The 27780-nt window shown below is 42.5% G+C and overlaps 1 protein-coding gene across 7 annotated transcripts; it reads left to right on the top strand.

The window, feature by feature from the left end:
* Positions 1-24486, top strand: ZNF133 (zinc finger protein 133). Of its 7 annotated transcripts, XM_078056881.1 has the most exons (7): positions 24-152; positions 399-1480; positions 2771-2843; positions 13301-13375; positions 20025-20151; positions 20292-20387; positions 22560-24486. In XM_078056881.1, the coding sequence occupies exons 4-7, from the start codon at positions 13343-13345 to the stop codon at positions 24305-24307; spliced, it is 2004 nt and encodes a 667-aa protein (XP_077913007.1). In that variant the 5' UTR covers positions 24-152; positions 399-1480; positions 2771-2843; positions 13301-13342; the 3' UTR covers positions 24308-24486. The 7 variants fall into 7 exon arrangements, 6 of the variants coding, with proteins under 6 accessions (XP_077913007.1, XP_077913008.1, XP_077913009.1 ...); XM_078056882.1 differs by lacking the exon at positions 2771-2843; XM_078056883.1 differs by lacking the exon at positions 13301-13375.
* Positions 24487-27780: the final 3294 nt, after the last annotated feature.

The raw sequence follows: 27780 nt of genomic DNA, 5'->3' as shown, positions 1-27780 counted from the left end.
CTCTTCCTCTCACCTACTGCCCTTAGGGAAGCTCAGGCAGTCTCTTATCCTGGAAGTCTTCCTGCTTTTCTCATCTCCAAGGCCCCTGGGATCCCAGCCATCTCCACCCTTGGCATACAGCAAGCATCACTGGACACTTACACATGGACTGTGTAACCCTTGCATTGTTACTTTGAACCTCCATGGGTGTTAACAGCTAATTTCTTGGTGAATAAGTCATGGGTGGGGCAGAGAGGAACTGTCAATAGAAGGCTCCACGTAAGACTAGGCACTTCTCCAGAGCCAGGGATGAACTGAATTCACTATGAACAAAGCAGCGGGGCAAAAGAAGGGGATGGATTCATTTTCCAAAAGCTAAGAAGGAATTTTAGTAAATCCTTTTTTTCTCCCTACTTCAGGCCACGTGGACGTCCTAGAGAAGAACGAAATTTCTGAAAGCCTATCTGAGGAAGGTAAAGAGAAGTGAGAGGGTGGCCGGGTGTAAATACCCTCCCACGACTTCAGTGGGACTTGTTCTCCAGCTTCTAGACTGGGGTGTTCCTGACGCGCGCCAACGCAACCCTGTTCTCAACCACAGCCCGGAACAAAGACCCAAAGAGCTAAGCCGACAGCGGCCTCTACCCCGAGCTACGGTCTAAGAGTGAGGTTCCTGTCCCCCAGGAGACAAATGAGAGTTTGCCAAAACTCTGGGGACTCCAACAGAGGAAAAAGGTCTCAGGGACCCCGCAGTGGATATTTCGGGTTGAGGGCGTGTGCTCAGAATCCGGGTCTACCTCGCACCAGATGGGAGACCTCAGGAAGACTGCTCTGCATCTCTCAGCTTCGCTCCCTCCATGGGCCTCAACGGAGTTAAAAGGGCACGTGAGCTGGACGAGACCACGCCTGCCGGTCGCTCACGGAACACGGGACGAAGGTGTGCCACACTGCAGCTGAAGAACCCCGACCTCACCGCCCCACGGCCGCTGACCCTTGCCAATCCCAGAAGCCAAACCGAACCGCCTCTTGATGCGTCATTTCCGCCGGTCGGGAGGCGGGCCGGCACCGGATGCGGAAGTCACTGCAGGGGCCACTGGGGAGTGTAGTCTTTGAGGCGGAAGCGTTAGAGAAGCGGTCACGGCAGGGCGAGAAGCTTCACCCGGGACCCTGTACATGTTTTGTAAACGTGATCTTAAGAAAAAAAATACCGGGGATCCAGGTGCCACGGTGGTCATTCTCTAATGACTGGGGCACGTTACCCAGAAACGGCTCCCTGGGAGGCCAATGGGAGCTGTGGGCTGTCAGTGCCCCTCTGGTTGCGCGGAGCAACCTGGGAGGTGTGGTCCCGGCGCCACGCCGAGGATGCTGGATAGTGTAGTCCCGGCACCCTACAGAAGTAGGTCCCCAGCTGGTGGCTGGAGTGACCCCTTGTTCTTTGGTGGCGCTGGTGAGTGAGGCTCCCGCGGGACCCTTGCAGCAACTGTGCCCTTCCTGGCGCAGCAAGGTAGGTCTTAAAGGCTGGTCTATGGGCTGAGGCTGGGGACGGTGCAGATGGCGGGGAGAGGAGGTAGTGGTGGGGACACGCTGTCGTGGCTCAGGCCGTGCTCTCCCGGATGTCTTATTTTGGGGGGTGTGGGCGCGCATCTCCGAGGAACGTGGGTGAAGCTCAGCCGCAAAGCCCAGTGGTGGTGGGTGCTGGCCTTGGGCCTTTCGTCCAAAGGTTCCTGCGGGTGGGGACAGGTTCGGCCTTGGCCGAAATCGCGATGTTGAGAGAGGGGGTCGCTCATGTCACAACTCCCCGGGTTTGCGGGGAGTTCAGTAAGTAGGCTTTTGGGCGCTGATATTTCCTAGGTGGTGGTGTGGGAGCCGTCCCTGGGGACATGTGTCCGGAGTTTCGGTGGGTGGATGTAGATCGTCCTTTTTTTGGGTCCAGCTACCCCTCAGTTTTGCCGAGGCGGGGCTACAGGCAGGCTGGCTTGGCCAGACGTGCCCGAGTTGCACTGGGTGTGGAGTGGCCATTTTGGCGCGATCCTAGGCTCTCAATTTGGCTGGTCGCCCCAGGGTTCCGGCTTTGGAGGAAGAGGTCGGGTTAGGGTGCGCTAGGCAAGTTTTTCAAAGGTCCCGAGGATCCTCGCTGACCACAGGAATCACAGATTCCCACATCTCTGGTGTGAACAGGCTTTGGAATTTGAAGGTCCATTTTAACTTTTTATGATGGAGAAATTTCAAACAGTCAGAAGTAGATAGAACTCCATAGACCCATTACTCAAATTCAGTGCTTATCACCTTATGACCAATTTTGATTCTTCTCATAATGCATACACTGAGAATCCTTACAACCCACAGAGATTAGCAATCACTGCCCTTACTGGTTAAGAATATGGCCTCTACAGCCAGATCTCATCCAGGCTCAGTCATTTCATAGCTGCGCCATTTGGGCAAGAGACTGACCTCTCTGTGTCTCAATTTTCTCATCTGTAAAATGAAGATAAGAAATTGTACTTCATTGGGTGAGGAGAATCGATGAAACTCCTACAGTGCCTGGAACAGTCACATATACACAGTGCCCAAAAAGTACTATTCTTATTAAGAACAAAGGTGAGGGAGGATCAGCTCAGCTCATGCTCAGTGTCAGCAGCATGTCAGGGCAGGCTGTGTTCCCAGCAAGCTGCCCACAGTCTTTTCTTCAGTGATAGGTCCATTCCTTTAAGGAGGAGGAGGCCCTACCCTACTGGAGCCGAGGGTTTCCAGTTACTCTTCTGAACCTTTTTTGTTCTTGATCTGCCCTCTGCAGCCCCTGCCTGCCCAGAGAGGACTGCCTGGTGGGCAAAGAGAGGACTCCCGGGCTCCTGACAGTCCAGCTTCAGGTGGGGACCCCTTCCCATTTGCATGCCAAACCTCGGTGGGTTTCCTTTGCTCAACTTTGACATCTTGTGCCCTACAGTGTCCCATTCCCAGGAAAACAAGATGACAGTTTTCACAGGGACTATTCTTCAGACCTTGTGTCCTCATTCGTGAGCCCTTTGATTTCTCCATGCCTCTCTGCTTCAGTATAAACTCTGTTGATTGAACTCAGATGCGATCCCACTGGAGAGCATTCCTGGATTTCCCCCAGGGAATACATCCGGTGTGTCCTTGTCAGCAGCAGAACATGCGACACTATCAGGACTCTTGGGCTCTCAGGCTGCATTGTGACTATCCAGCTGTCCCACTGGATTGGGTACCTCATCCTTCTCCTCTTGAGTCACTGGCACCTGGTTAGGCTAAGCGGGTGATGTAGTTTGAAGACTCGCGTTGTCATCCTTGCTGGCTGGAAGGGACGTTCACGCCTGCCGGGCGGGGCCGGGGAGGGGGATGTTATTGGAAAGGCGTGGGTTGGTCATTGTTGGAATGAGCCCTAAATGACAAGTTAGTGAGTGTGGCCTTGATCTGAGGGCAGCGGGGAGCAAAGCAGTGACATGATTTCCCCCTCCAGCTATGGCTGTATGTCTTTCCTTTCTGTTAGAGCTAAACTTGAAAGAATTGTCCCTGCTGCTATCTCCATGTCTATCCTTCCTTCATCTCTTAAATATTCCAATGAGGCCTATTCACCTCTACCCACTGAAAAACATTCTCAACGAGGTTGTGCATCCTGTGGCTAATGGCCACAGTCAGTTCTCAGCAACATTTTACATTGTTGTATCGTACTTCCTTCTTAAAATATCCTTTTACATGGTGGCTCCTGGTTTCCAGGTTTTCCTCTTACCTCATAGGCCGCTCCTCCTGTCCCTCTTCCCAGCTTTTCTTCTCCCAAACCCCCACTGTTCTTGGACTTCTCATCTTCTCCAGCCACACTGTCTCCATGGTGGCCCCATCTCCTCTCAAGGCCTTAAATGCCATCTCTCTGAGGTTCAGCCTAGGCCTGTGCCTTTCAGCCCAGATTCCAGTCTCCTGCTGTCTACTTCAAATTTCCTCTTGGATATGTCTTCAGCATCCCAAACCTAATGTGTCCAACAACAACTCTGATCGCCTCCCCCAAACATGCTCCACCCCAAGAGAGTATAGACCACTCTTTCAGGGAGTTTAGCTCTAATAGGGAGCAGAGACATGACATCTCCTTCCTTCAGATTGCTCAGTGTCAAAACCTTGGCCTTTTTATACTCCATCCCTACTAAGCAAATCTGGACTCACACACACAATCTCCAACCTCTGCTGCTTCCACCGTGGCCCAAACCACCACTATTTCACCTGGCTTACCTGGATAATCATAGCTCTTGAACGATCTCTTTGCATCTTCCCTCATCCCCCTAAAGTATATTAATAAGTACAGCAACCAGAGGGGTCTTTTCAAATGTCAGTCAAATCATGTCATGCATTTGCTCAAAACCTTCTAGTGGCTTTTTATCTAAGTCAAAGTCAGAATGAGTATCCTACAAAGTGGTGTATGATCTCCCCCCATGTTTACACTCGAACTTTCTCTTTCCTACTCAGTCTCAAGCACAGCACACCAGCCACAGTGAACTCTGTACCTTGACCATGCACCAGCTCTTGCCTGCGATGCTCAGCATACCAGCCCCAGTGAACTGGCTCTTTTCAGACGTACCCACTTGGCTCACTCCTTCACATGCTTTAGATGTTTACCCCGTCACCTTTTCAGAGGGGCCATGCCTAACCACTATTTAAAATTCCAAGCCCCTCCCATTAAATAAATAAATAAATAAATAAATAAATAAATAAATAAAATTCCAAAACCCCACCCTGCTTCTGTTACTGTTCTCCTTCCCTGCTATATTGGTCTTCATCTCAGTCATCACTTCCTGATGTACTGTGTGTTTTACTCATTAATTTAGAATGCATCTTCCTCCTCTGGACTTTTGTGTCAATGAGGGCAGATGTTTTTTGTCTTTGTTCACTTTTATATCCCCAGTGTCTAAAATAGTGCCTATCATACAGTAGAAGCTTAATAAATATTTTACTAAATGAGTGAATGATCCAACCATATGTACGTAGAGCTGATTCTGGGAGGAATGGAAGAGGCCGACTGGAATGCTGGGAGAGGGTCTGCAGACCCTACCAGGAGGGATTATGGCCATTGTCCTCCTCCCCCAGCAGGTATGGGAGCGGGGAGGAATTGAGAGAGTTTTCAGAGGTAGAATCAGTCAGCCTTGGTAATGGGCTTTCTGTGGCAAGCGGGGAAGTTGTCCTGGTGTCTGAGTGAGGCATGTGGGCGAGAGGGAAGGTGCTTCTGTCATTAAGAAAGTTGAGGAGGAAGAAGGCATGGCATGTCTAGAAGGGTTCTGATTATTGATTGCTGCACAACAAACCACCCCAAAACTTAGTGGCTCAGAAGAATCAGCATGTTATAATTTCTCACAATTCTTTGGGTTTACTGGGATCAGCTTTGTGGTTCTGCTCTGTGTGAGTTATAGACCTGGCTGTGGCCACAGTCCCTTGGGGACTTGTTTGGGTTGAAACATCAGAGATGGTTCCTTCATATATTTGGCCCTTTCTGGGTTGGCTAGAAGGCTGGGGTCAGCTGGGACAGCTGGGCCTCACTCTCTCCACGTAGTATCAGGGCCTCTCTCTCTGCATGGTCTGTCCGGCAGAGGAGTTGAACTTCTTACATGGTATTTGGGCCTCTGTAGAGCATAAGCTCTCTAGCCTTCTTAAGACATAAACCTGTAACTGGCACAGTGTCACTTGGGCCGCATTTACTGGGTAAAGCAGGAACAAGGCCAACCCGAAGGAGCTCCCAGTGTTTGAAGCTGGAATGATTTGAGCAGCCAAATAGTGATGATATTCTATTATAACCCATGGGATAAGATATGAATCCATACTGATATAAAGAATTGAATAAATTTAAAAAATGGGGGAGAAGGGACAGCACTTGCTTACAGAATAATTAATGAATTTAAAATTAAAAAGGGAAAGAGACCGTCGTCATTTGGTAAATACCACAGTAATAACTATCGTGGGCACATCCCACAAACGCTTGCTAACATTAGTGAGTGGACATTTGAAGAGAAACAGGGTATTTGTATGATCTCAAAGTATCTCTCCCAAGATATTTATTATAAAACCCCAGCAGACATCGCCTTAACCAAGTGATCAAGATCAAGGTTAATATCATCAGTAATAGACATATCAGTATCATCAACTCCTGGATGCAGTGCACTGAAAAGGACATGACATCACTTCTGAGATAATCTAGCCAAAAATGAACTAACCTCCTTCTGATCATGAAAAAAACATCTGACAAACCCAAAATTGAGGGATATTCTTCAAAAGTGTCAAGTTCACGAAAGACAAGAAAAGACAGGAACTGTCACAGATTGGAGGAAATTAAACATACCTGGCAACTAAATACGATATGGGAACTTCATTTGAATCCTGGACCAGAAAAAGGACACTAGTGGAAAAACCGACAAATTTGATTAAGGACTGTGATGTAGTCAATGTCAATTTCCTGGTTTTGATCATTGTACTATGGTTTTCTAAGATGTTAACATTAGAGAAAGCTGGGTGAAGGTTATATGAGAATTGATATTTTTGCAACTTCTCTGTAAGACTAAAATTAGTTCAAAATAAAAAGTTTTAAAAATCCATCAATCTTATGTTCTTGGGTTTTGTTTTTTTTTTTAAAGTAAGGAATGGGTGTTGAGTTTTGTTAAAGAATATTTCAGCGTGCATAAAAACACTTGGTTTTTCTCCTTAGATATGTTGATTAATATGGTATATTATAGTAATGGATTTCCTAATACTGCACCAATCTTGAATTTCTGGGAATCCCACTTTGTCTTGGTGAAATATTTTCTTATTGTCATGTTGGAGTCTCTTAGCTGATATTTCTAGAATTTTGCTTCAATATTCATAAATGATAATGGTCTTTAATTTTCAGTTTTTTGAACTGCCATCAAGTTTAGGTGTCAACATTAGAGTTGCTTTATAAAAAGAATAAGGAAGTTCCCTTCATTTTTCAGTGCTCTGGGACAGTGTTTTGAGCATTGGGACTATCTGGTTCGAAAGGTTGGTAAAAATCCCTTGTGACCATCTAGCGTCAGTTACATTTCCTTAGAAGTTATGCATTTCATCTAGGTATACAAATTTTTTTATAGAGGTCTGAAAAATACTCTTATATGACTTTTTAAAAATGTGTTTTGGTGATTCAGTAGTTATTTCCCCTATGTTATTTCTTACTTTCAATATTTATGCTTTCTCTTTTCTTAAGCTAGCCATGTTTCACTAATTTTTTTATAGAAATTAAGATTTCGGGGCGCCTGGGTGGCTCAGTTGGTTAAGTGGCTGCCTTCGGCTCAGGTCGTGATCCCAGGGTCCTTGCTCAGCAGGGAGCCTGCTTCTCCCCTGCCTGCCATTCCCCCTGCTTGTGCTTGCTCTCTGTCTGTGTCTCTCTCCCTGGTTCTGTCTATGTCAAATAAATAAATAAAAGCTTAAAAAAAAAAGAAATTAAGATTTCACTTATTACACTTTTTTCTGTTCATTAATTTCTGTTCTTATCTTTATTAAAATATCTAAAGCTGTACATTTCCCTTGCTCACTGTTTTAAATGAATCCACACATCCACAGGGTTTTCATTATTATTTTTAGAAATTCTGTGACTTCATTTGTGTTTTCCCTCCAACTCCCACCTAATGCAACATTCAGTAAACCTTTTCTACTTTCCCCTTCCCTTGTCTCTCCTCCCATTTTAGTGGCATTTCTACTTTATCAGAACACATGCCATATACCATTAGTATATATTTTTCTTCCCTGCTCTCTTACCCACTGTGTAGTGCTAGATCTACAGTTATATATATTAAGTGCTCACCATCACTTCTTTACCTAGTTTCCCTTTCCTGTCTTATCATGTTTAATACTCATCTTCCAGTAGATTCCTCACGAAGAGCTTCTCACAAAGAGCTTATGGCTACAGAATTCCCCAATCTCTTGCATGTGTAAAATGGTTTCCTATAGGCTTCTTACTTGAAGAATCCCTTGGATGAATATGAAATCTCTGGCTCATAATGTCTTTCCTTTAAGTTTCTGGTAAATGTAGCTCCGCTGCTTTGGATGACTTTTTTTTTTTTTTTTTTTCATACATTTTTTTAATGTGGTAAAATATATATAACACAAAATTTACCATTTTAACCATTTTAAGTGTATAGTTCAGCAGCATTAAGTATATTCACATTATTGTACAACCACCCCACTCTCCATCTCCAGACTTTTTTCATCTTTCCAAACTGAAACTCTGTACCCATTAAGTAATAACTCCCTATTTCCCCTTCCCCTGAGCCCCTCTCAACCATCCTTCTACTTCTGTCCATGTGAATTTAATTACTCTAATTAGCTCAGGTATGTCAAATCATACAATATGTGTCTTTTTGTGTCTGATTTATTTCACTTAGTCTGATGTCTTCAAGGTTAAACTATGTTGTACCATGTGTCAGGATTTCCCTTTTTTATCTGTGTGTGTGTGTGTGTGTGTGATTTTGTTTATCCATTCATCTGTTAATGGACGTTGGGTTGTTTCCATGTTTTAGCTATTATGAATATGGCTATAAACATAAGTGTACAAATATCTGTTCCAGTCCGTGCTTTCAATTCTTTTGGGATATCCCCAGAAGTGGGATTGGTAGATTATATGATAATTCTATTTTTAATTTTTTGAGCAACCACTATACTGTTCTCCATTGTGGCTGCACCATTTTATATTCTGAGCAGTGCAAGATGGTTGAATGATGATTTTGAGAATTCTGATGAAAGTCTGGTAAATTTTTTGCTTAAGATCCCTTAGGATTCTTGTTCTTAAAGGCCTAGTAGCTTTTCTAGTAGATACCTTAAAGTGGGTAGTTGTGAGTAAACTTCCCTGGTACTCTGTACGTCCTTTCATATTTAGATTCTATTCTTGAAGTTTTCTTGGATTGTAGTTTTAAATATTGTTTCCTTTTGTTTGTTTGTTTTCTTCAGGAACTACAATTATATGGGTGATATTCCCTTTATTGTCTGATTTCCATTTCAACCACTTTCTCTCTAGCCCGTCTTGTTTCATTTTTATTCTCTCAAGTGGTTTTCCTGCTACACTTCAACGCCCATCCTGTTTTCATTTCAATCTATTCTTTGCTGTCTTGTAACTTAATTTCATTTCTCTCTGAACTTCAGTCAACACTTATTTTGTTTATTTTTTTGCCCATTTCTGTTCTTAGCTTTTGAGTTTTGTTTCCAGATTTGCTGAAATATAATTGACATGTAACATTGTATTAGTTTAAGGTGTGCAACATAATGATTTGATACATGTATATGTTGGGAAATGATTATCACAATAAGTTTAAGACGATTTCCTCAACATAGTTACAAATTTGAATTTTTGATTCAAGATGATTTCTCTTATGCTCAAATGTTTGAGAATATTGAATTCAGCTTGTAGTGTTTTGTTATTCTTTTTCTCTGTCACTATTTTTTTCTTTCCTTTCCTTTTCTTTTTCTTTTTCTTTTTCTTTCTTTTTTTTTTTTTTTTAGTAGAGTTTTTTTTAGCTGAACTTTGGATTCTCATTTTCTGTTTTGGTTTTCTATAGAGGAGGACTGCACATCTGCATTTCTGTAAACAATTGTCAGATCCTTGTGTTTTTGAAGGGAAACTCTTCTGTTAGTGTAACTAGTATGATTTCTTTGCTGGATTGCAGCAGGAGGAGAGATTGTGTGTTGTTCTTTTTTTAATTCTCTTCTCTTTTGCAGGACCCTGTATTTCCCCCTTGCTTATTTTTCTCTTTACCTTGGAGTTTCCAAGAGGTGCCTTTTTCTTGCTTGTAATCCCCTTTTCCCTTGGAGCTTCCCCTTTCCAAGACATCATGTGCTCATTCTGCCTACGCTTTTAAGTCCCATCCCTGTAGTAAGTATTCTGACCTATCAGTACCCATTTTCAGCATTTTCTCATGCATGGTAATTTTTCTTTTCTGATGGTTGTTTTCTATCAACTTTATTTTTTTTATTTTATTTTTTTTAAAGATTTTATTTATTTGACAGAGAGAGACACACAGAGAGAGGGAACACAAGCAGAGGGAGTGGGAGAGGGAGAAGCAGGCTTCCCGCGGAGCAGGGAGCCCGATGCGGGGCTCGATGCGGGGCTCGATGCGGGACTCGATGCGGGACTCGATCCCAGGACCCTGGGATCATGACCTGAGCCGAAGGCAGACGCTTAACGACTGAGCCACCCAGGTGCCCCTTCTATCAACTTTAAATCTGCTGTTAATGCCTCTCTTCTCTCTTTCATGTAGTTTTCCCCCCTGAGCTGCTCTTCTCTCTGATGGCTTACTGTTGAAAGTAAACGAGATAGCTCACTGGTTTTGTGTTTTATGCTTTTTTAAAGATTTTTTTTTTAATTTTTTGCTTTTTTTTATAGGTAATTTATTCACAGGTAATTTGAAGTTAGAATATCCTCTGTCCAGGTATGCTGAAAGGATATATGTTTTGTGTAAATGACCTGTGTTTCAGTAGAAGCTTATCTAAGGTATTTAGCAATCTTTGACTTGATTGGACTCAAGCTCTAAACTCAGTCTCACTTGTGAACAGTAGCAGAAACCTGCACAGCTCCATTCACCTTCCATCCATTGTTAGCCACTTGAGCTCTTTGTTTCTTGCCTTCTGCATTCAGCCAAAGTATTCAACCAACTTTAGGAGGTCCTTGTGTGTAGATTTGAGGCTCCATCCCTAGTTGCTCCCACTTTTCTAGGATTTTGCCATGCTGTTTCCAGAAAGTCTGGAAGCCACAGACTATTGATCTGTTCCTCCTGTGCCACTTGAACTGGGGAGTGCCCTCAGGTGAAAAATGAGTTAAAAACAGGTCTCACCCAGTATGCATCCCTTCTTTCAAGGGTTGTACCCCCTCCGGTTTCACACTGCTTTTGGTTGCGGTATCTTCAATTTTCTTTGTTTATGTTTTGATTAGGGTGTATAGTTATTAGTAAAAGGGTTAGTTTGATACAAGCTGTTCTAAGTATCACAATCTAATGCTACTGGTTTTTAATTTACTCTTTCTTGTTCTTTTAAAAAACATTTTCTTCTCTTTTTCTCAGTTTTTGTTTTTTTCCTACTTTGTGGAGCAGAAAGCAAGTGAAAACAATTAGTTGGGTTTTTGTTGTTGTTGTTGTTGTTTTAAACCCAATACATTGACAGTTCAAAAAACTGGCATTTTCCCTTTGTGGTTTCTTATTTTCAATATTTATGTTTTCTCTTTTCTTAAGATAGCTGTGTTTATTTCACTAAATTTTTAAGAAATTAGGATTTCACTTATTACACTTTTTTTCTGTTCATTAATTTCTGTTCTTATCTTTATTAATATATCTAAAACTGTACATTTCCCTCATCTCACTGTTTTAACCAACTGAGCCACCCAGGCGCCCTCATCTCACTGTTTTAAATGAATCCCACACATCCACAGTGTTTTCATTATTATTTTTAGAAATTCTGTGACTTCATTTGTGTTTTCCCTCCAACTCCCACCTAATGCAACAGTAAACCTTTTCTACTTTCCCCTTCCCTTGTCTCTCCTCCCATTTTAGTGGCATTTCTACTTTATCAGAACACATGCCATATACCATTAGTATGTATTTTTCTTCCCTGCTCTCTTACCCACTGTGTAGTGCTAGATCTACAATTATGTATATTAGATGCTCACCATCAGTTCTTTACCTAGTTTCCCTTTCCTGTCTTACTATGTTTAATATTCATCTTCCAGTAGATTCCTCACAAAGAGCTCAAGGCTATAGAATTCCCCAAGCTCTTGCATATGTAAAACTTGTTTCCTATAGGCTTCTTACTTGAAGAATCCCTTGGATGAATCAAGTATTACCAAAAGTGTGGAAAGGGGCACACTAATATGTGGTCATTGACATTGTGAGTTGGTCAGCCTTTGGAGGGCAATTTGGCAGTGTAAGCACATGTTCAAAATTAAGCCCAGTAATTCCACTCTGTTAGCACTCATACAGAAAGACTGACATGTTTGCAAAAAGGTATTGCTTATAACCTTTCGGTGATAAATATGACAGCCTGTCCATTGACGGAAGAATACTTTGTTAAAGAAAATGTGGTCTGCTGTTGGACAAAGTATAACAATTATTAAAAAGAATGGAGTTAAAAAAAAATTTTTTTTTAAATAAAAACAATGGAGTTAGGTCTGTGACTACTGGTGTACACATAGCCCCAAGATATTAAGTGCAAATAAGTCAGAATACAGATGGTTTTTATTTATGGGAAAGTAACATTGTTTACACATGTACCCAAATACAAATGAAAATGATGAGACAAAATGATAAAGAGCACTAATGAAATAGTTAACAGCAGTTACCCAGATGGTGGCCTGGGGCAAAGTCCAGAAAGAGAACTAAACTTTTTCCTTTATAATCTTCAGACTACTCTGGATTCTTTCTAACGCTAACAGAGATCTTAATCCCATGTATAATTACATCAAATGAAATTAAACCACAAGAATAAATTTCTTGAAAAATGTCTTTTGACTTCCCTATGAATGATTTGCCATTTTATTTCATTTCTTCCCTAACCACTTCACCGAAGTATCCATAATATTTATTTATTTAATCTGAGTTGTCATAGTTTATTATTTAAAATTGATAATTCATTCTTGCCAGTTTCTGTCCTTGGTTATTGCTTTGGATTCCACTAGTTTTGTTCTCAACACAGTGTTTTTTCTGTCCTGGCTATCCAATGAAAAAACTGTATACTTTTTACTTTTTTAATGAAAATTCTCAAATATAAAAGAGACAACAGCATAATGACCATCCTTACATACATCATCTTGATTTAACGCTTCTTAACATTTTGCCATATTGCATAAGTTTTTTTGCTGGTTAAGAATTTTAAAATAATTTTTATTAATGGAAGAATTCCAGACATGTTCAAAAGCAGCAAAAATAGTATAATAAAGCCCCAACTTTAACAGTCATCACCATGTTGCAATCTGGTTTCATGTTTTTGTCTCATTTTTTCTGAAATGTTTTTAATCATTTCCATTCATAAATACTTCAGTATGTATCTTTGAAAAACAACCAGAATACTATTTTCACAACCCCTCAAATTCGTAATGCTGCATTTAACATTATCTACTTCCAAGTGAATGGCCTCAAAAATGTCCTTTTACATTTAACTTGTGATCAGGAGAGTTTGGAACTGAACCTGTTAAAGGCCTGGCTTTCTGGACCTTTTTCCAAGGCCCTAGTTGAGAATCAGCCTGGTAACATCATGCCACCTGTCCCCCAACTGAGGCAGGTCCTGCCTCACTCATGGGGAGAGCATTTCTACCTGACACCCTTTCATTTCTGTTTTCCTTACCCAGATCTGCCTTCTGAGATATCCTTCTTTAGGGATACCAGGGAAAATGGCCTCAGGGTCCCGGAAAGCCAGGGTAATGGTGAGTGTTTTCTGTATTTCCACACTGGCTGTCTCAGGATAGACTCATTTTCTTATTCTGGCTGCCTTGTTGGTACCTGGCAGAGTCTAGCATTAGTCTTGGAGGTGTGATTTACCTTACCTGAAGCCTGTTCCACCTATGATTTAAGTCACTCACCAAGTGGCTCACCCTGAACAACACACAGTTCTACAGGACAGGAGAGAGTCTACATTCCTTTGTTCAGCTTTAAAACTTTTATAAGCTGAGAGTGATATCAGGGAAAATAATGAAGTAGGAAGCACCAGGAATCTGTCTTCCCACATAGGCAACAATTTTATTGGCAAAATCTGTCTGATGTAACTATTTTGGAACTCTGGAGTCTAGTTGAATGCTTGCAGCTTCCAAGGGAAGGTTTGGAACAGTCAGTTTCAGCTCTTAGTGCAGTACCCATCACCCATCCCCCTCCCCCATGGCAGAAAGCCATGCATGTGTTCCTGAAGCAGTTTGCACACAGCTTGCGGAGGCCAGGGTGGGCAGTAAGGACCTTGTCCTCCAAATACTGAGGATCTGTATTCTGATTCCTGATTGCTGCTTCTCATTACAGAAATGGGCTTTACATTGTTACAACCCCCACTGGCTGAAGTAGGAGATTTAAAGAAGCAGATCCTGGGAAATTTCTTCCCCTTTATTTTTTCCCTTTTTGCCTTTTTCGTCAGACATTTCAGGATGGAACATCCAAAACAACTGCATGTATAGGGGATTTAGAAAGTTACCATGCATGCCCATGGAAAGGCACAGGATCAGAAAAGCATAAGAAAGACTCAAGAAAACCCTAAGTTTACACCACAGGCTGAATCCTAGCACAGACAGCCTACAATAATTTTAAAACCCAGTAGATACTAGGGAGTCTGAGTTCTAGAGTTGTCATATTATAAGATTCAGATATCCAATTTTCCACAAAAAATCAGGAGGCATACAAAGAAACAGGACAATATAGTCCATTCAGAGGAAAAAATAAATCATTAAAAACTATCCCTGATAAAGGCCAGATGGTGGGACTTACTGGACAAAGACTTTAAAACAGATGTCTTAAAGATTCTCTTAGCTAAAGGAAGACATGAACAAAATCAAGAAGATTATTTTAGGACAAAATGGAAATAGAAATAAAGAGACAGAAGACATAAAAAGCAAATAAGAAGCTCAACAAACTCCAAGTAGAATAAAGTGTCAAAGAGACCCACACCACAATACAGTGTAACCAAACACTTGAAAGCCAAAGGCAACATAGAATCTTGAAAACAGCAAGAGAGAAGCAACTTGTCACACACAGAGGGTCCTCTAAAATCTATCAGCAGATTTCTAATCAGTAACTTTGGAAGCCAGAAGACAATGGGTTGGTATATTCCATGCTGAAAGAAAAAATTGTCTACCGGGAATTCTATATCTAACAAAAACTGTCCTTCAAAAGTAAGGGAGAAATCAAGACATTCCCAGAAAAAGAAAAAGTCATATAGTTTGCAGCCACCAGACTTGCCTTGCAAGAAATACTAATGGGAGTCTTTGAGGGTGCAATGAAATGATACTAGACAGTTACTTGCTGCTATAGGAAGAAATAAAGTTCTACAGGTAAATAAGTTGGCAGTTATATAAGCTAGTGTTATTGTCACTTTGGTTTACTACACTTTTTGTTTTCTGCATGATTTAAGAGATTAATGCCTTAAAACACAATTATGAGTCTATATTTTTGGACACAATGCATAGAGGTGTAATTTTATGACTTTAATAACTGACAAGAGGTGAGGATAGAGGTATATAGAATTGTGTATGCTATTGAAGTTAAGCTGATATCAATTCACATTAGGGGGTTATAACTTTAGGATGTTAAATTTAATCACTGTGATAACTCTAATGAAAATAGATACAGAATGTACACAAAGGGATATGAAGGGGTGCCTGGGTGGCTCAGTTGGTTAAGTGTCCGACTCTTGATTTCGGCTCAGGTCATGATCTCAGGGTTGTGAGATCAAGCCCCACATCAGACTCTGTGCTGGTCATGGAGCCTGCTTAAGATATTCTCTCTCTCTTCCCCTCTCCCTCCCTCTCTTAAAAAAAAAAAAAAGAAAGAAAGAAAGAAAAAAAAAAGATCTCCAGGAAACAACATAATTTTACAACTTAAGAGTCTAGAAAAAGAACAAACTAAACCCAAGGTATCAGAGGAAGAAAAGAGTCAAGATTAGAACAGGGTTAAATAGAGAATAGAAAAATAATAGAGAAAAATCAATAAAACCAAAAATTATTTCTTCGAAAAGTTTATCAAAATTGACAAAACCTTTAGCTAGCTTGACTGAGAAAACAAGAAAGCTCAGATTACTAAAATCAGAAATGAAGTGGGGCATTACTACTGATTCTACAGAAATAAGGGGGGTTATATGAGACTGTTATAAACTATTGTACCCCAACAAACTGGATGGCCTAGATGAAATGGACAGCTTCTTAGAAACAGAAAACTCCAGGACAGAATCATTAAGAAATAGAAAGTCTTTAAAAAAAAAAAAAAAAGAATTAGAAAGTCTTACTAGACTAGTAAGGAGATTAAATCAGTAATCAAAAGCTCCCAACAAAGAACAGCCCTGGACTGATGCCTTCACTGGTGAATTTTATAATGCATTTAAAGAAAAACACCAATTCTCAAACATTTCCTCCCCCCCCCCCCAACATGAAGAAGGAACATTGCCTAGCTAATTCTGTGAGGCCAGCATCACCTTGATACCAAAATCAGACAAACCTTGATACAAAACCAGTAAAGAAAATTACAGGCCAAGATCTCTTTGAGTACTGGTGCAAAAATTCTCAACATAATACTAGCAAACCAAATTCAGTATATTAGAATTATATACTTTTCTACACTAGTAAAAGAATTCTATACACTGTATAGAATTATACAGCATATTAAAAGAATCCCACTGACTAAGTCTAGTCCTAGAATGCTAGGATGGTTCAACCTGTAAACATCAATAAATATACCACATTAACAGATGAAGAGCAAAAACCCCATGGTCATCTCAACTGATGCAGAAAGTATTGATAAAATCCAGCACTCTTTTATGATAAAAACACTCAATAAGCTAGGAATAGCTCATGTATATGAAAAACACAGTATATGAAAAATTCACAGTTAACATACTCCATGGTCGAAGACTAAAAGATTTTTCTGTAAGATCAAGATCACATATACCCACTTCTGCCACTTCTGTTGAACACAGTATTAGAAGTTCTAGCCAGAGTAAGTAGGAAAGAAAAGTAAAAAAAAAAAAGTATCTAAATTAGAAAGGAAGAAGTAAAATTATCAGTTAGCAGATGACATTGACTGTGTATATGTAGAAAAGATTCCAGACACACACACAAAACCTGTTAGAACTAATATACAAATTCAACAAAATAGCAGGATACAAAATTAACATACAAAAGTCAGCTGCATTTCTACACACTAACAATGAACAGTCTGAAAAAGAAATTAAGAAAACAATTCTACTTCCAATAGCATCAAAAAGAATAAAATACTTAAAAAAAACTTAAGAAGGCAAAAGACTTGTACATTGAAAAATACAAAACCTTCCTGAAATAATTAAAGAAATGGAAAGACACCATGTTCATGGATGGAAATTTTAATATTGCTAAGATGACAACAGTACTGAAGTCGATTCAGTGTAATCTCTACAAAAATCTCAATGGCTTTTTCTTCTTTTCTTCAGAAATAGAAAACTTAATCTTAAAAAAAAAAGAAATCAAAAACTTCATCTTAAAATTCATATGAAATCTCAAGGGACTCTGAATAGCCAAAACAATCTTGAAAAAGAACAAACATGAAGGGCTCACAGTTCTTGATTTCAAAATTTACTACAAAGTTACAGTTATCCAAGCTGTTTGTTACTGGGATAAAGACAGAATTACAGACTAATGGAATAGAACACAGAGCCCAGAAATAAACCCTCATGTATACGGTCAAATGATTTTGGACAAGAGTACCAAGACCATTCAATGTGGAAAGGACAGTCTATTTAATAGATTGTGCTAGGAAACTGTATGCCTACATGCAAAAGAATGTAGTTGGACCCTTAACCTCACACCATATACAAAAATGAACTCAAAATGGATTGAAAACCTAAACAGAAGGAACTAAAACTATAAAACTCTTAGGAAAAAAACAGGGGAAAGCTTCATGAAATTGGGTTTAGTGATGAGTTCTTGGATATTACACCAAAAGCCCAGGCAACAAAAGAAGAAATAGATAAATTGGTCTTCATCAGAATTTATAACCCCTCTGCAAATATATTTGCAAATCACTTATCTGATAAATGATCTGATAAGTGATTAACATTCAGAATATATAAAAAACTGTAACCCACCAAAAATACAAACACCCCAATTCAAGAATGGGCAAAGAAAAGAATTTGAATAGATATTTTGTAAATAAGTTATATGAATGGCAAATAGGCATGTGAAAAGATGATCATCATCACTAATCATTAGGGAAATGCAGTCTAAGTCCACAGTGAGATACTATTTTACACTCATCAGATGGCTGTTATAAAAACAACAACAAAAATAAAACAGAAAGCAACAAGTATTGGTGAGGATGTGGAGAAATTAGAACCCCTCTGCATCACTAGTGGAGTTGTGAAATGATGCAGTTGCTATGGAACACAGTGATTCCTGAAAAAAATTAATATGACATTCCCATTTGCTCTTGTAATTCTACTTTTGAGTATATACCCCCAGATAATTGAAAGCCAGGGACTCAAACAGATCACTATACACCAATTTGTGAGGTAGTATTATTCACAGTCATTAAACAGTGAATACAAACCAGATGTCCATCAATGGATGAATGGTATATACATAAAATCAAATATTTTTTAGTCTTGAAAAGAGAGGAAATTCTGAGTTCATGCTTCCAAAGGAATGAGCCTTGAAATTAGCCAGACACAAAAGGTCAGATATTGTGTAAGTCCACTTAACTTGCAGTACGTAGAATAACCACATACGTAGAGATGGAAACCAAAATGGTAGTTACCAGGGTTTGGGAGGAGGAGGGGTTATTATTTAATGGTTACAGTTTCAGCATGGGATGATGAACAAATCCTGGAGATGGATAGCCGTGATGGTTGCACAACTATGTGAATGTACTTAATCCTACTGAAATGTACACTTAAAATGGTAAAAATAGTATAATATTTGTTAGGTATATTTTACAATAAAAATTAAAAATCTATAGGCTGCTACATTCCACCTCTTCTGTATTCTACCTTTTATTCCTCCTGGGTTGTCCTCCCTGTCCACATGGTGGCTTCCTCTCTTCCTTTGCTCACAGTGTCGTCTTCTCCGCTCCCCGCATGTTTCATCTGGAATACCTAACACCTCTCTTCTCCTCACTCCTGCCCATCCTTTAAGAGACGTTCCTGGGGCTGCCTCAGGACCCTTTTCCTGATGTCCGTATTTCACTGTGCCCACCATTTTGAAATAGAGTTAAGGAGATGAGTAAAACTGGGCAGGGGGGTGAGAATGAATATAGAGATGAATTTGAAGGTTGAGTGGCCAAGAAGGTCCACCCTGAGCATCCACAGTGTGGGGCCATAAATTTAATATACTATTATCTACATTTCACTAGTTGACCACAGAGGTGGACCCCAAACCCAGGCAGTACGTTCAAGTCCATGCTCCTCACTATGCCCCACTTGTGCCTCTCAGACCCAAGGAGGCCAAGGGACCATGGCATTTAGGGAAAGGACTGACTTATAGTTAGGCTGTGCCATTATTGAATTGTATGAACTTTAGTCATTCAGATGCTTCAATACTAACATGATTGGTAATATTACTTAATTTTTTAAATTCTTAAAATTCAAAGTCTGTTACATTTTTACTTTTGTTTAATTTTTATTTATTGTTTGCTCTTCTATCTGCCTAGATTTAAAGTTCCTAAAAGTTAGGGACTCTTTTTTGCAGATATTCTCCACACAGCCCAGCCAAGATCTTGAATGTAGATTCACAGGTGTTGTTGGCTGGATAGCAACAGAGGTTTAAAGGTCTTGGAACACATGGCATCAGGGTCACAATCAAAGGCAGAATTTTTTTTTTTTTAGATTTATTTATTTATTTATTTTTAAAGATTTGTTTATTTTATTTTGAGAGAGAGAGAGAGTGCACATGGGCACATACGAGTTGGGGGAGGGACAGAGAGAAAGGGAGAGAGAGAATCCCAAGTAGGCTCCATGCCCAGTAGAGTCTGACATGGGGCTCGATCTCATGACTGAAATCAGGAGTCGGACACTTAACTGACGAGCGGGTGCCCCTAAGATTTATTTATTTCAGAGAGAGAGACACAGAGAGAGAGAGCACGAGCAGAGGGAGAGGCAGAAGGAGAGGGAGAGAGAATCTCAAGCAGACTCCCTGCTGAGTGAGGAGCCCGACACGGGGCTCGACCTTATGACTTTGAGATCATGACCTGAGCTGAAATCGGGTCAGAGGCTTAACTGACTGAGCACAAGGTGCCCCCAAGACAGAATCTTCGTAGCTCACCCGTCTCCCACCGGGCAGCATCCTCCCTTCCCCTCAGCCTGAGTCGTGGGCAAGGCTGGCTCCTCAGTGAGCAGAGCTGTGTTTTCTGTTACAGGCACACATGGCATTCAGAGATGTGGCTGTGGATTTCAGCCAGGAAGAGTGGATGCTGCTGAGCCCCGCTCAGAGATCCCTGTACAGGGAGGTGATGCTGGAGAACTACAGCAACCTGGTCTCACTGGGTAAGCCCTGGAATCTCTAAGGACTCACGTCCTTGCTGCAGGGCGTTTTAGGCTGTGCTTGAAGCAGCCATCTTGCTTTCTGAGTTGGCCCTTGTGCCCCTAACCTACAGCCACCTTGTTTTTTCTTTTCCTGTGAGCAGGAATTCCATTTTCTAAGCCAAAACTTATCACCCAGCTGGAGCAAGGGAAGGAAACCTGGAGAGAGGAGAGAACATGCCCACCAGCCACCCGTCCAGGTGAGTGGGGAGTGCTGGGCAAACGGAGCACAGAGCTGCGGGCAGCTCGGCGTGGGAGACAGGAGGCATTGCGCCGGTGCTAGAGAGCAGCTGTTCTGATCTCCCGCGCTGTGGTTGGCGTTGCCTGGCATGGCCTCCCTTCTAGACCTTCATCCTCACCTGAGGGCAGGGCTCTCCTAGTGTCTCTCATCTCCTTCTGCCACTAGAAGTCTTTCTTCCTCCCACTGGGTTTGCCCTCTTTCCCTCACTCAGATCTCTTCTGTAGGCATGGGCTTCTTTTTTTTGCCTTTCTTTTTAAAGATTTCATTTATTTGAGAGAGAGAGATAACAAGCGAGAGAGAGAGAGAGAGAGGGAACACAAGCAGGGGGAGCAGCAGGCAGAGGGAGAAGCAGACTCCCTGCTGAGCAGGGAGCCCGATGCGGGGCTCGATCCCAGGACCCTGGGATCATGACCTGAGACAAAGGGAGATGCTTAACCCACTGAGCCACCCAGGCGCCCCTCATGGACTTCTTTCTGTTACTTTTTTTAAAAAAGATTGAGTAAGAATGTAAGAAAAAACCCAGCGAGCTACAGAAAGAAAGCAAGCTTGCAGATGGCCATCTTCTCTTTATGTCCTCACATGGCTTCTTCTCTGCACGTGCACATCCTTGCTGTTTCTGCCTCCTCTTATAAGGACGCTACTCACATCGGATAAGGGCTCTACCCTTGTGACCCCTTTAACCTTAATTACCGCTTAATTAAGGTTTAACTTAATTACCTCTTTAAAGGCCCCATCTCCAAATACAGTAACATTCTGTATCGAATACTGGAATATAGATGTGTATACAGTTGATTTTTAAAAGTGCAGTTCATTGGGACGCCTGGATGGCTCAGTCGGTTAAGCGTCTGCCTTCGGCTCAGGTCATGATCTCGGGGTCCTGGGATCGAGCCCCGCGTCAGGCTCCCTGCTCAGCAGGGAGTCTGCTTCTCCCTCTCCCTCTGCTCCTCTCCCTGCTTGTGCTCTCTTTCTCTCTGACAGATAAATAAATAAAATCTTTAAGATTTTTTTTTTTTTTGATTTTATTTATTTATTTGACAGAGAGAGACATAGCGAGAGAGGGAACACAAGCAGGGGGAGTAGGAGAGGGAGAAGCAGGCTTCTGCCGAGCAGGGAGCCCGATGTGAAGCTCGATCCCAGGGCCCTGGGATCACAACCTGAGCCGAAGGCAGATGCTTAACGACTGAGCCACCCAGGCGCCCCTAAATAAAATCTTTAAAAAAATAAAAAAATAAAAGTTCAGTTCATTGATCAAGAAAATTGTGTTCAGGTTGGTCCAGTACCATCACAACCTGGTTTCTCAAATTGTTTGGTCATGTTTTGCCTTCAGAAGACTAGAAGCAGCTGTGATAAAACAATACACTCAATGTTAGCATCTTCTACACACGAGGTACTATACGGAGAAATTTTTGCTTCTATGCTGATTTCTGGGAAGATTTTTATTTAGATTAATTATGGAAATTAACAGGGCTTCAACTGGTCAGGAACCCCAGGAGGGAACATCTTTAAGGGAGTAGGGGACTATCCTGTGTTTGTGTCATCCATTGCTGAAACCCTATGGCCTTGTAGAAATTCTGGCCCAAAGTCATCCTCTAATAAATATTCGTTAGTGAGTAGAGGAACTCCAGGCATCTCACACATGATCTCTTTAACCATTTTTATGCTGCTTCCTACAACTAGGGGTTCTCCATTCTGAATGAGTGTTCTCTCCATCTGTCCCTTTGTTCTCAGGGGGAAATAGGGAAAGACCTGACATTTCCATACAGGTCCTCTGGTCAGATCTCTCTCAGTCAGAGAAGATACTCGTGGACACGGTTTCGGTCATGTGCGTGGTGGCGAGGAGACAGTTGCGGGAGCCAGGGAGGACTGTTGCTTAGTGGCCCTATATAAAAGAGCTGAAACTGCCTGGGACGATTTTTATAGCTGGCTACATGGGAGAGGCTTGGGAGGGGGCTTTCTGGGTTGTAATGGAAGAGGTTGGAAGAGCACGTCATCTAAAGGAAGTCTTGACTGGGTAGCTCTCGAGTTTTAAGCATTTTGAAGAGCGGGGAAGCGGGTCTCCCAGCAAACTGGGCAGAATTGCTCAGGCTGCCCCACGGCGTCTCAGTTCTGACTCCGACTTTTCCCTCTGCAGCGGAACCAAAGCCAGAACTCCACCTCTGTCCTTTCTGCCCTTCGGATTTTTCCAGTCAGAAAGACCACGTGCAGCACATGCTGTGTAATCATCCCCCCTGGGTCTTCACGTGCCTGTGTGCAGAGGCTCCTGTCGAGCCGGGGGATCCGTGCCCAGGGGACCAGAAGCAGCAGCAACAGGCCTCTGATCGAGAGCCCTGGAGGGATAAAGCAGAAGGTCGAGAGAGAGAAGGCGCCAAGCCTTTGTTTGGCAAGACAAAGAAGAGGACTTCGGGGGCATTCTCTAGGCCACCCCAAAGGCAGCCGGTCAGCTCCCGGAGTGGCCTCAGAGGCGTGGAAATAGAGTCCAGCCCCGCCCCGAAGGGGAACCCCGAGGAAGCAGACAGACTATTGAAGAGGATAGAAGTCTTAGGATTTGGAACGGTCAACTGTAGAGAGTGTGGACTGGGCTTCAGCAAGATGACAAACCTACTCAGTCACCAGAGGATTCACTCCGGGGAGAAGCCGTACGTGTGTGGGGTGTGTGAGAAGGGCTTCAGTCTGAAGAAGAGCCTTGCCAGGCACCAGAAGGCCCACTCGGGGGAGAAACCGATTGTGTGCAGGGAGTGCGGCCGCGGATTTAACCGGAAATCAACGCTTATCATACACGAGAGGACACACTCAGGCGAGAAGCCGTATATGTGCAGTGAGTGCGGGCGAGGCTTTAGTCAGAAGTCAAACCTCATCATACACCGGAGGACACACTCGGGGGAGAAGCCCTACGTGTGCCGGGAGTGTGGGAAGGGCTTTAGCCAGAAGTCTGCTGTCGTCAGACACCAGAGGACACACTTAGAGGAGAAGACCATCGTGTGCGGTGACTGCGGACTGGGCTTCAGTGACCGCTCGAACCTCATCTCACACCAGAGAACACACTCCGGGGAGAAGCCTTACGCCTGCAAAGAGTGCGGGCGCTGCTTTAGGCAGAGGACGACCCTGGTCAACCACCAGAGGACACACTCCAAAGAGAAGCCTTACGTGTGTGGAGTGTGTGGGCACAGCTTTAGCCAGAATTCAACTCTCATCTCACACAGGCGCACACACACCGGGGAGAAGCCTTACGTGTGCGGGGTGTGTGGGCGTGGCTTTAGCCTGAAGTCACACCTCAACAGACACCAGAACATACACTCAGGGGATAAGCCCATCGTGTGCAAGGATTGTGGGCGAGGCTTCAGCCAGCAGTCAAATCTCATCAGACACCAGAGGACACACTCAGGGGAAAAGCCCATGGTGTGTGAGGAGTGCGGGCGAGGCTTCAGCCAGAAGTCGAACCTCGTTGCCCACCAGAGGACACACTCAGGGGAAAAGCCGTACGTGTGCAGGGAGTGTGGGCGAGGCTTCAGTCACCAGGCAGGTCTCATCAGGCACAAGAGGAAGCACTCGAGGGAGAAGCCTTACATGTGCAGACAGTGTGGACTAGGCTTTAGCAACAAGTCGGCTTTAATCACACACAAACGGGTACATTCAGAAGAGAAGCCGTGTGTGTGCAGAGAGTGTGGCCAAGACTTTATCCAGAAGTCACACCTCCTCTTACATCAGATGACACACCAGGGGGAGCAGCCTTACGTGTGCAAGATGTGCGGCCAAGGCTTCAGCCAGAAGTCCCACCTCAGCAGACACAGGAGGATGAAATCTGTCCACTACAAACCTCCACTCCAGCCCGACTCTGAGGCCTGTGCGGGACAATCTCCTGACCTCTTACACGGTCTTTGAGAGCGAAGGTAGTGGTGCGGACTAAGTCATCAAAACTATTACACTTTCATGAAATGGGGTAGAGAAGTGCATTCCGGGAGTGGTCAGAGACATTTGACTTAGTTCACTTTCTCCACACTAAGTCTTCATGTTTTGTGGCCTTTTGTTCTAATAAACATTGCTTCTTTACAAATCGGTAACCTTGACTATATACCTCATTCACTCATCTGTAAAGATAGGGGACAAGGAGTGGCACAGATAGCTTGAACCCTTAAGTCCACTCTTCCACAAGAATTCAATTCCTTGGAAGACAGGAACTGAGTCACTAGAATATTTACTAGAAAGTCTGGTCCTTGGTAGAGGGGGGAAATCGAGGAACTGTGTTCAGGGATTTCAGGTGAGGGGAGGGAATCTTCCAGGTGTCTTCCAGAAAACATGGCTTCCTCTAGCAGGTCCACTTTGATCTGCAACTACCCTTTTCCCTTGACTTCTGTGACAGCCCCCTTTCTCGCTTCTCTCCTCCTAGCTCTCAAATGTCTCTACTTTGCTGAATCCTCCCCTAACCCACCTTAAATGCTTTTTCTCAGGCTTTATTTAGTCCCTGGTCCTCCCACCGTGGGGCCCCTCCAACAGTACATTGTCCCCAACACTCCAGTCCCTCAGGCCTGGAGTTTTTCAGCTGTGACCAACCGGTTCCTTCATCTCAGAGCCTGGGGTCTCCAGTCACATTCCTATCAGACCACCAAGAACATGGAGGATCTCCAGCCACCCCCCGGCCACACCACCACACTGGCACTCCAATAATATAATGACCTTTAACCACATGCTCTCCTCAGTCCTCCATTAACAGGGAGAAGACTCTTGAAGCCATTCTCCCAAATCAGTCCTGGAATACCAGGGTTTAGAACTTAAGTCATGCTCCTCAGCTCTCCGTCCCAGGCCCAGGCCCCAATGCCAGCCATCCAGGAACTGGTCCAAGGTCCCTTAGCTGCACACCCTCAGCGATTCTCCAGTCTCAAGGTTAAAGATATTCAGCCATATTTAAAGACTCCTAACCATACTTTAACCATGTTCCGGTCCAAAGTGGCTTTGCTCAAAACAAATGACCTTTAGGGTAAAGACCCATCTCAAGGATGCAGCTGTAAACCCTTTTTTAAGACTTAAGATTGAAGTGTATAACTCCTAGACTCTCAGCTAGGTTTCTATGAATTGTAAAGATGTCATCCTACCGCACCCTGGCAACCCAAACCAGAGAGAGCCTTCCCCTGAAGAACTCTGTAGACGTGGTTTTATCTAATGGAATGAAATTCTGTAAGAGGCATGGGAAACATGAGTTTGTAATAGAAACACCAGCCTAGTCTGAAAAGGACAGAAAAATCCCTACTTCTCTCTCTCTCTTTTTTTTTTTTTTTTTAAGATTTTTATTTATTTATTTGAGAGAGAGAGCATGAGCAGGGGGCAGGGCAGAGGGACAGGGAGAAACAGACTCCCCGCTAAGCCAGGAGCCTGACACGGGGCTCAATCCCAGGACCCTGGAATCATGTCCTGAGCCGAAGGCAGACGCTTAACCAACTGAGCCACCCAGGTGCCCTAAAATCCCTACTTTTCTATGGACAGGGAGGCAGGCTGAGAAATCTAAGCTGCAAATACAGGCTATTTTGGAAGAATAACTCAGTGTAGACATAAAAATAATGGAGAATCACTGCCAGGGAGCAGTACTGGACACTAATTAAGAACCTGATGGCCTGTGTCCCACTGAAGTTCAGAATGTCTATGAACTGGTACCTGCTGTGTATCTTTTATTTCGCCATTTTTTTAATAGAAGCATTTATTGTGGTTCTATTTTATCCCTAAATCAACATCGAATGTCAGATACGTGTCTTTAGCTCTCAAGTCTTCAGATAAAGAATCATCTATGCTTGGATATTGTTTAGATAACAAGATTCTGAACTTTGAGTCGATGCCATAATGGGATAAGACTTTGAGGGTCTTAGGGGTGAATGTATATTTCACATGGGATGGACATGAAGTTTGGTGTTCAGATGGTACTGTGGAGATAATCTCCAAGATGGACATCAATTCCTTCGTGTGTGTGTGTGTGTGTGTGTGTGTGTGTGTGTGTGCGCGCGCACGTGTGTGTGTGAGAGAGAGTCTGTTTATCCTCCCATGGATCTGGATTGGCCTTAGTGATTTGCTTGATCGAGAGAATATAGGAGAAGTGATATTATGGGACTTCTGATGCTAGTTCATGAAAAGCCTTACAGTTTCTACTCTGAATCCCACTTCCATGCTGTGAAAAACCTCAAAGCCTCATTGAGAGGCCTCATGAAGGTATTATGGTCAATAGCCCTAGCTGAACTAGCCAACAGCTAACATCAAGTGCAGTTGCATGATAGAGCCATCTTGGAAATCCCATTCTGCCCAGCCCTCACACTTCAGGGGAGAACCATTCAGCTGTGCTCAGTCAACCTACAGAACTGTGAGGGATGATGATAATAAATTGTCTTAAGCCCTAAATTGTAGTGTTGCCTGTTACGTGGCAATAGATAATCATAACACCTTTGAAGCATAGGATTGACTTTTCTAACTATGACACAAAATCTTGAAGCCATAATGAAAATAGGTCAAGTTTGGCTACACAAAATAAATTCTGCAAGACAACCCACACCTTCAGCCAAAACAAAAGACAAACTGGAGGGAAATACTGAAGTCCGTATTATAAAGAGATCTACAAAATATCTCTAGAGACAGAGTTTCTAAAATCAACAATGCAACAAAAAATACTCAAACTGACTGATCAGACTCAGATCACAGTGTAGGAAGTCCTTTTTCATTTGAAAATGTACTTAATGAAGATACAAATGAAAACCACACAGCGATATTTAACCTGTCAGACTGGCAAAAATTACAAAAGTTGAAAACATGCTCTTGTAGACTATGGAAACAGGTACACTTACCTGTTAGTCTTGGAAGTATAAATTGGTACAAGTCTTGTGGTGGACAACATGATGATATCCAACAAAATTAAAAATTCATATTCCCCTTATGAGCCCATAACCTCAATGGAATTTATCCAATAGCTGTACACGTTCATGTGCAAAATGATTTACATGAGTTCTTCAGTGCAGTAGTAACTTCAAATTTTAGTAAGGAAGAAAACATTTACCAATAGAGGAACTAATTAAAGTCAACCATGCTTAAATAGAACAAGATGCTTTATATTGTCAAAGAATGAGAAGCATCTCTATGTACTGACATGGGAAGATCTCCAAGATTAACAAATGGGAGGAGGGTTGGGGAAAACAGTCTGAGAATGCTACAGCCAGTGTGCTATGTTTTACATTAAAAAACAATAGAACATGTTTTTAGAAAATAAGAACTAAGTTGAAGGACTACACTTCCAGTTTCAAAACTTACTAAAGCTACAGCAATAATCAGTGGAGTTTCAGCAACAGAAGGCCTACAGCAGAATTTTCTTCCAAAATAGTCCAAGA

The sequence above is a fragment of the Halichoerus grypus genome, chromosome 10 (assembly GCF_964656455.1).
Source record: "Halichoerus grypus chromosome 10, mHalGry1.hap1.1, whole genome shotgun sequence".
In the NCBI taxonomy this organism is placed as follows: Eukaryota; Metazoa; Chordata; class Mammalia; order Carnivora; family Phocidae; genus Halichoerus; species Halichoerus grypus.
The sequence above is the reverse complement of the archived record's forward strand: the minus strand, read 5'-3'. Positions and strand labels throughout refer to the sequence as shown.